The sequence below is a fragment of the Thermobia domestica genome, chromosome 2, assembly GCF_964235325.1.
Source record: "Thermobia domestica chromosome 2, izTheDome1.hap1.1, whole genome shotgun sequence".
NCBI classification, from domain to species: Eukaryota; Metazoa; Arthropoda; class Insecta; order Zygentoma; family Lepismatidae; genus Thermobia; species Thermobia domestica.
The window spans coordinates 192,746,942-192,761,980 of record NC_137455.1 but is presented as its reverse complement, the minus strand read 5'-3'; the positions used below and the strand labels follow the sequence as shown (position 1 = coordinate 192,761,980).

Genomic DNA, 15,039 nt, shown 5'->3' with positions numbered 1-15,039 from the left:
ACGAAAACAAGATGTACACAAAAACGAGGACACACACACACACACACACCCACACACACAGTGGTGCCTCGGGTTACGTTAATCCATTCCATGACGTTGTTCTGAACCGAAATGTTCGCGATCCGAAACTTTACCACTGAAATTAATACCAATCTAATTAATCCGTTCAGCCGCAACCAAAACATCGTTCTTTGACTTGTTCATGGGTTTACTTACGGCAAACATATACATATACAGCAATATAAAATATTCAGTATAACTTTACTTCGTGACTGATAATTACTGGTACAGATAATGGTAGAGGAGAAGCAGCCATAATGAAGCTTAATTTAATGTTAAAAGCAAATAAAATGTATCAAGAACAACGCAACTACAACAATATTCACATCGTGGAAGTCTGAGTACAAGTGTCGTTGTTAACGAGCCAAAAACTTGTACGGACATTGTGTTCGTGGGAAGATATGTTTATGGCTAGACGTGTTAGCGACCCGAGGTACCATTGCATACCTAAAACAGTTCTTGTTTAATCACTGAGATCTTATATCCCACCAACTGCCCACAGCGTTTTTAAATAAATATTACCTAAGCTGACTATTGAATTCAAACTCAAAAATAATTACATAAAGCAGAATTGTCTTTACTTGTAAATATGAGTATAAAGTGAAGATTTCTTTGCAAAGAATGAACACTAAGAACATACACGACATAAGAATTTTTTAAAATTTCTTTATATGTTTTAAACCAATATTTTTTTTATATATTTCACGAGACTTGCGTACCTGAAATACGAGAAATCCACTTTTAAAACTTTTCTTAGAAGAAAACGATTTGTAGATTTATACTGAAAAACAAGATTTAAGTGAACTTCTTGACCAAAAAGAGACTGAGAATCTAACAAAAGACAATCGCTCCAAGATCTGTTTTCATTGTAGAGAAACACTCGTTATATTTTCAATATTTTACAATACAAAATAGAACACGTTACGTGTGCTTTTACGCCTCTCTACGTCGAGACATAGGAGGTGATGACGTCATAACTTTTAAAAAAATATTTTTTGTTAGGTCTATATTTATTATTTTTTGCCGGGCTTACTTTTGCACCTAGAAGATTGAAATTTTGCACATACATTCACTGCACCCTTAGTATTTTCCAGACCCCTGTGTTAAGAAAAAAGGGGATCCAGAGGGGCAAAAAGGTATAAAAAAAATTAACAAAAAATCATTTTTTCCGGGACTTTACCGCCTAAGACACATGATGGAGACATGTGAATGGCATCGTTAAAAGGCTGTTCTATTCTAAAGAGAATGAGGTACGAACCATACTCCTAGGATAAACAGAGATGTCTCAGGAAATTTCCTGTTTTATACGGGAATCAGGGGTATTGTGGGAATATTCTTAGCATATTGGTAAATATATTTTATTTTCCTTTTCAAGATAGAAGCCTGAAATTTTGTACACACATTCAGTATAGCCCTTAGTACTTTTTAGATTGTTTCAGATCTCTGCGTTAACACAAGGGGGGGGGGGGGGATAAGACGGATAAAAAGGTAAAAAAGGGTATTTTTAACAAAAATCCCTCTTTCCCTAAAAATTTCCCTCTTTGGGGGCATACCGTTTGAAAGAATATTCTATTCTGAAGAGAATTACGTACAAAACATGACCCTAAGATAAATAGGAATGCCTCAGGAAATTTTTATATTAAATCCGAGTCTTTTGGGGTCATCTAGGACATTGTGAAGATGTTATTAGCTCATTGCTAAATATTTTTCCCCCCTTACTATTCAAGATGGAAGCTTAAAATTTTGTACACACATTTCATACACCCCTTACTATTTTTCTGTTGATTTTGAGATCTGTGCGTTAACACAGGAGGAGTCCAGAGGGGCTCAAAATTTGAAAAAAATCAGAAAAATCACGATTTTCCTCAAAATTTCCCACCTCAAGGACATGATAGGAAAATGTGAATGGTACTGTTTGAAAGGGTGTTCTATTCTGAAGAGGAGAAGGTACGAATCATGATGTTAGGATACATAGGGATGATGCTGTAGCTACTTGTCTGAAAGTCTATTATTTACCTTAATAAAAGCATTCATTTAAAAGGGTTAAGTATTTTATATATCCAGTTCATCTGTGAACTTAAATGGTTCGCGAGATGCACATTTATAAAAAAAATAGAACCCTTTTCCCTATAAGGTATGTATTATTGTGAAACTGACAAGATGAACATTTGACTCGAGTCAAATGCTAACCGTGTTCAGCAATGAATTCCAAACTGTTCTCCTGTGACGATGAAACGGACAACGTCGATGTAATTTTTATATATTGGGAACAACAGACTCCCCTTATCCTTAGAAGTGGAATTTTCTAAAAGACCTAAGCATGTGACCATTTATTTATAATAAGGAGTTTATGTACAAAGTTTCTTCTCCCAAGGTACGTGAGATACTCTATTTCTCGAATACCTTTTGAATCCTCCAACTCCTTAGGATATGCATTTTTATGAAAATGGCATTACAAAAATTGACTCGATCCAAGTGATAACTATGTTAAAAGATGAATTTCAAACGCTTCACCGTTTTCGCGTTATTATGAACAGGCAACGTCGATTTGAATGTGGAAGAAAAATAGAAATTTTTCCCTTCACCATTAGAAGTGGATTTTTTAAATTGCTGTGACAGGTGTCCGATTACTTTTAATGAGAAATGTATATATCAAGTTTCATTTTCCTAACTTGAGAGGCTCCTCAGATACTATCTTTGACATAAAGTTTGATTATTTTCCTCTCGGGATGCGCATTTTAGTCAAAGTGACATGATAAAAACAGTTCAAGGCAAGTACTAAGTTAAAAAATCTATTCAAAATGATTCTGCCCGTTATAAATGTATTAAATGTTACATGCAGTCAAGCTGTTTCCTCAAGTCTCCTATACAATATGAAATGGTTAAATCAGTACACTGTCAAAATTCTTGATCCATTAACTGTGTAACCTATAAAGTGATACATTTGATTACACTTAAGATCTTACCATCATACGGATTAGGATGCGTGTTTCAGGCTTACATATAACTTGTGTGCCAGAATAGTCAGAAATATCGCATTTTGTATCTATTTTAAGCAAAATAAATTTGATTTAGATGATGGATTTAAAAAAAAAAAAAAAAAATCATACGCTGTAAGTCACTCTGATTTAAATAAATCAACCCTGCAATTCAATACAATAGTTTATGATACACTTAAGATTTCTTACCTTCAGGCGAAAATATAGTAGTACGGGTATCATATCGCCTTGCCTACAAAACAAAACAAAACAAATTACTGTTAATGATAAATCGAGATTTTTTTATGACAAAAACACTACGAAACTAAACAAGAAAATCATTCTTATGGATATTACTGTAAGGATAATACACTTATACCAAATTTCTTACAAATGGCACGCGTGTTAGTTACCCGATAATCGGGCGCCCTTTTTTGGCAAATAAAGTTATAATATGGTCTATAAATAGGCACTAGGAATATTACAAATTCTTCGACAGGTAAATAAATAAATAATAGTGTTCCTATTCGTTTACTTCTTTATGTAATAGAGATATTGTTATGGAAAAATATTTATTTCTTTATTGAACAAATTCCCAGATACAGCATAATTTTGCCACTTTACACAGAGAAATGTTAACAAACAGGGAAAGAAAAAAGAAAAAGGACAAAAACAATACGTTGTTAACTCATCTATTAAAACACTTTGATTGACTAATTGGTTAACGTTGCTTTTGATTACGTATGTCAAACGTAGTATTTCAAGAGCGCCAAATAGCCATTAGTGTACAATAGTGCGGGCCACAAGAAACAAAGAAAAGCTATTTTCATACTTAATAATGTACTTAACGATACCGTAAAAACCTAAAATCTTACTTATTACTGTAGACCTGTAAAGAATAAAACTAAGATAAAGAAATCCGGACAACAGATGGATACTCACTGATTCTTTCCGAACACCTGGCATCTTTTTCCTATTCCTAGAACTACAATTCGGATGTCGGAAGACATGCTCCTCGTATTGAGGATTTTCAGAACAGAAATAAGATGAATGTCTGTTAACCCGGATTTTGCTGGGTGTTCGTGTTTCTTTTGATAAAGGAGATAAGGTGTTCACACTTTAGCATGTATTGCGCAGAAAACACTACGTTAGACGCCGACCTACGTTTTACGATGATATCCGTACCACCGTAATGCGTTCAATGCTTTTCCACCAAGAATCGACCTAGGGATAATGTGCGCAAGATGCACGTGACGTAGCCACTTGACCATAGAGAAGGGCTGCGACTAAATATCGAACATTAAACCAACATGTGAACACAATACGTACATTACAGCATACTATAATTATCGTTAGTGTAAAAACGTATATTTTATGGTCTAGTTATATCCACTTATGCAGTTGATGAAGTAAATAAGTTTTAAAAGATACAATTATGTGCCTTCAATATTGAGTTTAACTTAACTCACATAAAAATTAAAAATTTTAGTATCTGAAATCAAAAGCTATTATCAGTGATTAACAGCATTTAGCAATCCATAACGATTCACTTAAGTGAAGAGACAAGCAAGCTTAATTTATCTTCTTTTTGAATCTCTACTATTATATACAGACTGACACAGAGCATTTTAAAAACATGCACGAACTCCTGAGCTTGCAACTACAGAGCTCATAGTGGTCTGGTCTCTTGTAAATAGTTGAAAAGTGAACAAAAGCTCACGACAAAGTAACCAAAATCTCATCATACCCCCTTTTTTCCTCTGTCAATTTCTCCATCACCTCTCTCTTTGTTGTTTTGTTTAATCCTTTCTTCTTTATTTCTTCTTTTTGAGCTTCCTCCTTTCATAGGTTTTCTAAGTATGCTTTGTAGTTACGGTAAGCAGACTTAGATGTAAGAAGCTTCTGAGTAAGTGGAACCAGTTTTGGGCTACTTAAGAATTTCTTTATCCCAGACATTATATTTAACTTAGCGTTGAGAGTTCTCAAAGCCATGAAATATTCAAATTCATCACCTACTCTTAAGAACAACATACAAGAAGCATAAACAGGGTGTCTAATAAAATTCCAAAATGAAATTTCGTGATTTTTTCCTTACCTTTTCTTTACCAAATCAAAATTTCGTAACACTCTAAAGAGTGAATTTGGGTGCGAATTAGGCCGAATTTTCATCCATGCGATAGAAGTGTGGTTTGCATGCGATTTGATAGCGTCTACAGCCGCCCATAGATAATTCTGGTGGTAAATTTTGACGTTTTATAGAACAAAATTTTCCAATCTGTACTTACATTTGTACAGATAAAAAAAAATCGTGACCCAAAAGCTAAATTTCGTGACTTTTTCGTGACCGATAGGCACCCTGATAACACAAGACGAACCACACAAATACACACACACAACGTTGAACGGAGAGTTAAATATTACGAGAGAAAACTAGACTATTATGAAAGAAGAAAGAACAGACACAGAAGGGTTCTCAACTCCACTTTGAGAGCTTACGCATTCACCAGCCATCCACTCTGTTTTAGAAAGAATAAGCTGAAGTGAGAATAAAGCTGCCTGTTGGACATGTGGCAGCAAGTACTGAAGCTTTCAGAAGAGTAATGAATAACAAGTTTCTGGCTTTTCCATTTATTTTTATATTTTTCCTAGAAAACTGCCAATGCAAAACATAGATTACAGGAAAAAGTCACTTTACCTTCCAAAAAAGTAACTTTTAGTGACAAATTTGAAAAAAAGTTAAAAAGGTAACTTTCAATTAAAAAAATTCACTTACTATGAGCCCTGCAACTACAAGACGTGATTTTGGATGTGGGCACAGCAAAACGGTACAGGAGGCACCGATGAGTCTTAAGAGGTAATACATCAGTGATTTTGGATTGCGCAGATACGAAGAAAAGCTTGTTTCATTGGTGTATGCCTTATTACACAGCTCTTTCCTCCTATTGAATTTATCATTAGTAGTACATTTTTACTGGATAATTAACCAGGTTAGATGGAATTTTCCCCAACTCAAAATTAATCATTTTTCTTGTTTTGGTAAAACCTACAATAAAACTCAAAAAGCTCCAAGAATATACTTCAGAACATGGTTTGAAATGATACCTTTAAAGTGATTATAATTATTTTCTACAATCGTGTTACGTCAGTACATGCCTAGTTTTAGAAATGGCGTAAAATATGTATTTCTTAATAGCAGATCTCCGAAACAGAATGCCACTGAAAGAAAATAATGCGTATCTCATGCATAACGAATCTTGTTCGCGCTCGATCAAATTCACTGTTCACTGTGTTCAATTCAGTGGCATATTTTATAAACAACAGAGGCTACCGGCGCTAGCCCTGCAGCATTAATAAAGAAAGTTAATATAATACATTTAATTTAAAATAACACGTTTACAGTTTATTACCGTCTTTTCATGGAACTAGTTTCTACATTTTCGCAAACGTTAATACGTACTAAGGCAGCCGTCAACGTTTAAAACGCAATTCCTCTTGCTAGCAGAGAGATAACTGCTTGCATTCCCACGTAGGTTCCTCCGTAACAGTGTGCTATAGCGAGCTACGCGCTGGCAACCAAGCAGATTTCCTCTCTGTGGATCGGTTTTTGTGGGCAGAGCGAGTAAATCGAAGTTAAGAACAATGATAGCAGCCATTTTCGGGCTGAGAATTTCGGGACATCATTTCGCAGCGCTTTGCGTCAACGCAATGCAAAGTTTGTGTTTTACTTTGCGGTTCTTGCTATTGTAGTTATAATTTCTTATTGTGGTATTTGCACTGAGTAACGTGTTAACTTCTATTACTCTGGTGAGCACTGTGAGTCATGTCCAGCGGGAAAATGAAATGCTGCGAAGAAAAGTATCAATTTTCATTTTTGTTACAAAGTTTTTTTTTTTTTTTTTTTTTTTTTTTTTTTTTTTTTTTTTTTTTTTTTTTTTGCTAAAGCAACACAATAATGGATTTAAGACCAAAGGGCAAAATCACTATACATATTTCGTGATGTAAATTGAAGAACGAAAAATATTGTTTGTGATAACCAGGCACATTCTATAATCGTTTGCGTTAAAACAACGCAAAATTTGAGATTTAGGTAGTGATAATCGACATAACAATTATAATGACTGTCTGCATATTTGCGTTACGTTTCTATACTCAAAATTTTTGCGAAGACTGGTACGGAATGTCAAACAACAAACAGAAGCGACTCTTGAGGGAAGTGACATTGGTAAAAATTAACATTTTACGAATGCAATCCACGAGAAATTAACTGCACAAATGTATGATGGAATTTCATTTACGATGGAAAACATTAATGGTCTCATAGCAAAAGTTCAAACAAAACACGCCAACCACTTTTTGTTCATGTTATGTATATTTTGTACATTAACTTATTTATAATATACAAGGTCAGTGGCAGTCAGTGAGGTCAAACCAATAAACACCACTTGTTCAACTGTAATCTGAAACAAATGCAATGTGACTACATTTTCTTTATTTTTATACCACATAACTTGCGTATTAGTACAAAAGAAATGAGAAAATGTCTTTCTTTCTGTGTCAGTTACTTACAAATCGAAAAGGCTTTACTAGGAAAGGAAGTTACTAAACAGATACCTATATTTTCTTAACATTATCTCTGCATACAATTACAAAGAATTTCATTAAAGATCAAACAAATTTTTGAATTATAATTACGTTACAAATGCACATAAATCTCTTTTATTATTAATATTACTATTGGTAATAAATAATTTGAACAAAGACAATACAAACTTTCACTTAAAAAAAAATCTAAAGATATGCTCCTATTTTCTCTATAAAAATGGGAAAGCAAATTCGCAACTAGAAATTAGATTTATATATATATATATATATATATATATATATATATATATATATATATATATATATAGGGTGTTTCAAAACAACACCGACAACGTTTGGGAAGTGATTCCTGACACCAAGATAAGACAAAAAGTATAGACCAACCTGGGTACACAAATGCTTCCTTTCGGAGTTATACTCTGCCGAAAACATAAAAAAATGAAATTTAAAGGGCAATAGTTCTAAAACTATGACACCTATTGTAGTCAGGTCAAGACTTCGCTTAGGAACTAGTGTGTGCACTATCCAGATATCCAAGTTTCAGAATCCTGCGATACTTGCGCTACAATTTTTATAGACTTCGTGAGTACTTCAGATTATATTTCCGTAGCAAAACTCTCTCTCTCTCTCTCTCTCTCTATATATATATATATATATATATATATATATATATATATATATATATATATATGTATAACTTTCATTTAATAAACAACAAATTTTCTTTCTCTCCGCGCCTGACATTAGTCCAGTAGTATTTCAGTATTTGCCTAGTGCGATGGTTTGAGGGGAAACTAAAGGAATCCCCTGTTAGGGTCTGGCACAGGGATTTGAATTCCGAGTGTAACAGGAGTCCTAATCTAGATTCCAATCTCTTTGTTACTCTACAAAATCGTCTACTTTCTTCTTTCGAGAAACTGAAATATAACCGAGTGCCAATGCTGCAAAGTGTGTTCCACGAAACGCGGATTCTTACAACAGAACATGAATGAATGCTCAAACGGCGTATTTTAAGTAGTAATACGACTCCACATGTGCGTACACATTAACTCAATTTTGCCCACTTAAACCCACTTAGCTTTTTTTTTTTTTTTTTTTTTTTTTTTTTTTTTTTTTTTTTTTTTTTTTACTGATTCTTGCACGACCGTGTAATTAATTAACCACAAACAACACACTGAAAAATTTAATATTAAGATAATATTTACGCTTACAAACGAATAGTTACATTCTCAATTTGTAGGGCAAAAAAGGGGGAAATCCAAACTTCAGTTAACGGTCTACAGTAGACAGCGTTTCTAGCTTAAAGATGTGACAGTATTATGGGCAAATAACACAGTGAAAACCTTCAAAAACACAAACACTGAAGTTACTACATAAATGGTCACAGAAAATTAGAATTATAATATAAAAGTTGGGGTTTCCTCTCACTAAAATTACTGAAACAGGATGGATTACCATGAAATCTAGTTAAAAAGCTTCTAGAAACAGCTAATTCCTACTAATATGAACTTCTAATCAGTATTTCTTTTGTGCGATTACACTTGATATAACCAGTCGCACATTTTCACTCTTTGTTTCATTTTTATCCGTACAGATTTAAATAATAATTATAATAAAAATAGGAAGAATGCGAGTCATAACACTATTTCCCACTGAAATCGTCCTATGTCTTAAAAGCTTTTATCAGTGCCATTTTCTTTGTACTAGATAAGATTTCATGAAGGAGCGTATCTTGTAATCAGTTAGATTGTGAATCCAGAAGGGTAGATCAAAGGCTTAAGTAGATCATACAGGAGCTAACTGCTGTTAATCCGTTACAATAAAGTAAGTGCACGAAGTAGAGCGTCTAACGCGTATGTAAGACCATATTTCCAACTTCCGAAAGAGGTACCGTATCTATAGTACAAGGGTCGTTCAAGGTTGACCGAGACTTATTTCTTCAGAGAAAACCGACAGCACAAGAAGCACTAAACAAGAAGCTTTTCAAAGTATTCTCCGTGCGCGTCGAGGCAACGTTACTATCGTTGTGGCTCCTCCTTGATTTCTTTGGCGCAGAAAGAACTTGGTTGTTGTCGTAGCAACTGGAGGACATCGTTCCGCAGTGCTTCATCTGTCCTGAATTTCTTCCCTCCCAGATGGTCTTTAAGGGATGCAAAAAAATAAGATAATCACTGGGGGCTAAAACTGGACAGTAGGGGGAATGGGGCAAAACTTCCCAGTGCATTTCGGCCAGAGTTGTTGTCACATTGGCCGTGTAAGGACGGGTATTGTCATGGAGAAGAATGACATTTCCAGACATCCCAGATCTTTTCATGCGAATGGACTTTCGTACAGCACCACTCATCAATGTGGAGTAATACTGAGCATTAATCATTTGCTCAACTGTGCGATATTCACTGGTGTGACTGCAGTCTGGAGAATGTGTCCATGTGCTTCATTTGTCACCAGCCCCCGTCCTTCGCGAAACTGTTCACAGCATTCGTACACTTTTGTCCGTGACATCGTTTGTTCACCATACTGTGATTGCAATCTTCTGAAAATCTCAGGTGGTTTAACTTTATCCTTCACAAGAAACTTGATTACACACCGCTGCTCCACATACATATTGCTTGCCGCCATGTTCGATGCAAATACGTCATGCCGGCGCTAGATACTCGAGAAGGAATACATTACGTCACCCATAAGTTTCATCATGATCCGGTTATTCATTAATTATTTACGTACGAAAATCCCGATCAACCTTGAACGACCCTTGTATTTCACTCTGTTCTATTTGTGCAATTTTAAGAATTATAGCGGAATATATATTATACCTGGAATGGAAATATTTCTGCATAAATTATATTTAAGACATTCTGAGAGGGATATATTCCGCAGATGTGAACTAGGATGTGTCACTTAACAAATTGCTTGCAAATGTAATATCTCACCCTTAGGTACTCGTCCTGAATGCATTCCATTTAGATTGACTTTAAATAACTTTAACCATTCTGGGTATAAATATAGATACGAACACACGCTGAAAAAACTATAGTGCAAAAAGTACCAATTACCTACTCAGAAGAGGGGTCTAGCAGGTGTTCGTATGAGGTAAGCGCACCAGCGACGCGGGTAGGTGTGTAAACAAGGATGTCTCCAAGTAGCAATGTTAAATTTATAGCTCTTCGGTAAACGGTGCCGCTTTATTTTTGGCACACCATATTTTGGAAAATTTACATGTCAAATTCAACACTCTGTATGAAAAGACATATTTATAAGAAACAAATTTCGGCGGGAGACAGAATTATACACGAAGTAATACAGCTGTATTGTACGTTTACAAGTGTAAAATCTTATAAGCGTTTTACGACGGGTAAAATAAGTGAAAGCATACGAAAGATGACTATATCAGATGCTATTTTCCACCGGCGGTGCATTTCCGCATAGTGTATAAAAGTTATACTTTATTTAGAAGTGGAGCGCTACTTGTATGAAACCATGACACGTGCTATTGAAACTCGTATCATTGCTAAAATATATTTTTCACTATCCTCGCTTACAAGTATACTTACCGTCGCTAAGGCTCCTACTCCTTTCGGACGCATACCACGCAGGCCCAACAGTTTCTCCCTGTCCTGACTCTGTTAGCATTCGTTCTTTTTAGTGGCCATCTAGTACAAGTTGGTTTGTGCTCTATGCACTGTTTATGCCATATATTCGGACGTTGTATTTATACGAAAATCGTAAAAGTATTGTAAATTTTCGACAATTATTTCTGGTGGCCTCCTTGAATTTTATCTGTATCGAGTGAGATATTTTCATGTTGCCAAGCGTAAATTATTTAGGGGATAATAAGAATATACCTAGTGAAATAATTATTCAACAATTATTTCGAGTGATGTGCCAAAGTAAACCTGCATGCGGGTAAAGAATAAGACTGATATACTCTACTTCTGTAATTTTCGAGTATTTTTGGCTCATATCTGCGGAACAAAAGTCTTTTGAAAACGAAAAATATGACACATGTAATGTTACAATGACAAATACTTGTACACAATGAAGTGTAATGCCACAACGTAATACACCACCATTCTAAGCTAATAATAGCCTTTCTGAAGTACCGTGATAGGAGTATGTTTAGTACAAGGGGTCCAGAAGCACGTAAAAAACACAAAATTTACAAGAGAAATGAATGATGCAAGTATTTAGAAGTAACATAACGGAACCAAATCTACCCTAACATAAACTAAACTAAACTACCTGAAGTAACCTAATATTAGTAGAAATAAGCGAAATTCTATCATTTTTTGGAAAATTATGCGGGACCCCTACACTAATATAACATAAACTAAACTAACCTACACTAACTTAACCTATCCTAAACTAACCAAATGTGAACAGAAATTACCAATATTGTAACATTTTTTTAGAGAAAAGAGCTGGATCCCTTCTGCTAAACATAGGCCCCGTGATAATTCACGCAATAACCTTAATCCACATACGGTAGAATACAAACTAATTTCTGAGCCCTTGTAGATGACACAATGACAAGCGAATTTAATGTACTGTCACAACACTTTTCTCCCTCCACATATGATATTTATTTTTTTAAGTATATACACAAGAATATGGCTCCTCTACAAATCCACAACAAACGGATAACAAAATAATTACCATTTTTATTTACTCCTTGCCCGTCTACTTCTTATTCCAATTTGTTACCTCACAAACTCGCCGACAATGAACACAACTTCCTTGCAACCGAAACCGGAAACCCCTAAAACTCGAATACCCATGATGAATCAAATTGACCAATATTCAGTGATGCAAACCTGGACAGAAAGTTTCTTAATATGGCGTACCTGAAAATCCCTTAAATTTCATACCTCTCATGATACTTGGGGCGTCCCAGGACTCGAATAAATATCAACTTTGACGATTATAACATAGTATTTGCGACAAATAGTAGCATTATTTTTTTTTTTTTTTTTTTTTTATATTTGTGTGATGAAGTCAGTCGGAAAATTTTGCGATATTAGTCCCAGTTAGCAATTATATTGCAGGTTTTGCAATCCTAAGCTCCTCAAAAATACCGGAAAAGCACTCAGAAAATGTTTCGTGTAAGGTGTTACCACACACAACACCACTGTTGTTCGGCAACTCCGTGCAAGCGTTAAAGTGAAAAACAAGTCACAGTTGTCATGTAAATTGACAGCGGGCAACAATAATCGACGTCTGTATGTGCATTTTTTTTAAGATATAAAATAACCAGGAGGGTTTCCTACATCTGATCGTTATTTCAGATAAAATGGATCCACTACGACAATCGGAAGTAGTGAGAACAGTGGTTGGATCGTGATCAATACCCAGGAGTCATCAGAAGCCACAGGTGACGTTGTACAATGATCGCCCACGTGTTGAGCAAAGTACGGTATACTTTCCATGAGTTGCAGTATGACATCTTCCAGTTGCGTAGCACACTTTTGCGCCCCCCTCCCCCTTCCCGCAAAGTATAGAGAAGGGGCTCTAGTTGTAAAACCTATAGAAGTAAGGTTTAGGTTCTACTTCTTTAAATCTTTATTCACTGCAAGACTTCGGGGCCCCCCCGCGCTGCGGGGGTTGCGGGGGCAGCTGCTATGCCACTGACATCTTCCTTACTCACCGCATTCCTCCTATATATCTCCCTCTGACTACTGCTTCTTTCTCTGATCAGGATCAAAAGAGCTTTCTCACAAGTTGAAATTGTTTTTCGTTCCACCAAGGATCCCAATCTTCGGCTAAGCCAGTCATTACAAACCAGATAGGATAGAGATGACTCTTTTAAGACAAATATTTTATTTGTCATTGTTCAATTTGAAAAACTGTGCTTTAGATAGTGATAGAAGTGTGTAAGTACCCCACAAACGAAGAACTTTACAGTTTCAGGGACACAGCACAAATTGTTTGAAAATATTGTGTGCCACCCACCAGGTTCGTTCAATGCTAGGGCTGAGTCTCATTTCTCATTACATCATTGATGGTCTTTAAATTTCAGTAGAGCACTTAAATTACTCATAAAGCATTTCCTACACTCAGTTACCAAAAGTTATATCATTCATTGTTTTTATTTTATTCGTATGCTACATTACTTTACCATAATTCTTCTTTCCCTTTAAATCTTTAGTTGCTTCTCTAAGAGTTTTTCACAGTTGTCTTGGAAGTTCTGAGATGTTGGCAATTGGGCAAATGATTCTGTATGCCACTGTACAAAATTGCGTAATAGAATTCAGGATCATTAAGAAACTGGCAACAAGCTTTGTTGTTGAAAGCCTTGCAAGAGATTTATTTAAACTCAGGAACAATATTCCCAATGCAACAATTTTAAGCATCGAAATATAAGCTGAATTAAGAAAAAAGCAAGAAAATATACTAATAAATCATAGCCCTTCCAGTTGGGCTAGTGATTTGCGTGTGCGTCTTTAATGCATAAGGACATAATTTGATTCCTAATGGATGAACATTTAAAATTTGAACGCATCACGGTAGTTTGGATTCCATTTTAAACTGTAGATCCACGTCTCATATAGCCTCAACGGTGAAAAGGGATCAACCTACAACAACAACTAATTATTCACTTTCCTCTAACACAGAAATTTTCTGAAGCAAGTGAAAATCTGGAACTGTGTGTCTGTTATACAATAAAGAAGTAGACTATCTGTGCATTTGTGACTTCGCGAAACAAAAGCTAACTTACCTTTACATCATTGCTTTGGATAAAACGCAGCTCTCCTCTAAAATAATTTGTGTCCTTTTTAATTACAAGTATCTTCATTAATCCCTAATAAGATCGTCAACTCAAACTAAATGCAAGGAAAGATTTCTTTAATATCAGGCACTGTAATATGCAAAATGTTTATTACTTTTTGATCTAAGTATTTTCAGCGATGCAAAAATATCTCGGAGGTACATATTCTGTTTTTCAATTAAATTTAACAGTGAATTCTTTGTCAACATCCATTTCTATGGTTGTTCCTGTCCCAATTATAGGAACCACTCTCTGCCCAATGAATGCAGGGTTTAATTGGATTTTGATCTCTGATCGTTTTTTTGTTACTGTCATCCAATCTCCTGGCATGTTCACGAGTTCTTGACTTCAAGCCGATCCACTTTATCGGTTGAAAAATATAAACATATGAAGCGAAATTCGAAGAATGTGTAATAAGTATTGAGTATAAAGTTGAGGTTAATTAGAGAGATAAGGTAAAATTCAGTCAGATACACAACAACACGGATGCTAACACATAATGGGCTCTATCAGAGCCGTATTAAGAGTTTACCTAACACGTGTCGCTTTCATATTTAGAAATACCTTGGTGAAATTAATAACGATTTATAAAGAAAGACCAACCACGAATTTTCCAAAGGGTTGTCCAAACACATT

General features: G+C 35.1%; 1 protein-coding gene across 1 annotated transcript in view; it reads right to left on the bottom strand.

Annotated features, from left to right (window-relative positions):
* Prosalpha3 (proteasome alpha3 subunit) overlaps window positions 1-12,436 on the bottom strand; it is a 48,710-nt gene extending 36,274 nt beyond the window's left edge. The window contains exons 1-2 of the mRNA XM_081748368.1: window positions 12,294-12,436; window positions 3,249-3,291 (exon numbers count right to left, since the gene is read on the bottom strand). Of these exons, the coding sequence (XP_081604494.1) occupies window positions 3,249-3,291; window positions 12,294-12,296 (46 nt within the window). The 5' untranslated portion in view covers window positions 12,297-12,436. The remainder of the gene's footprint in view (window positions 1-3,248; window positions 3,292-12,293) is intronic.
* Window positions 12,437-15,039: the final 2,603 nt, after the last annotated feature.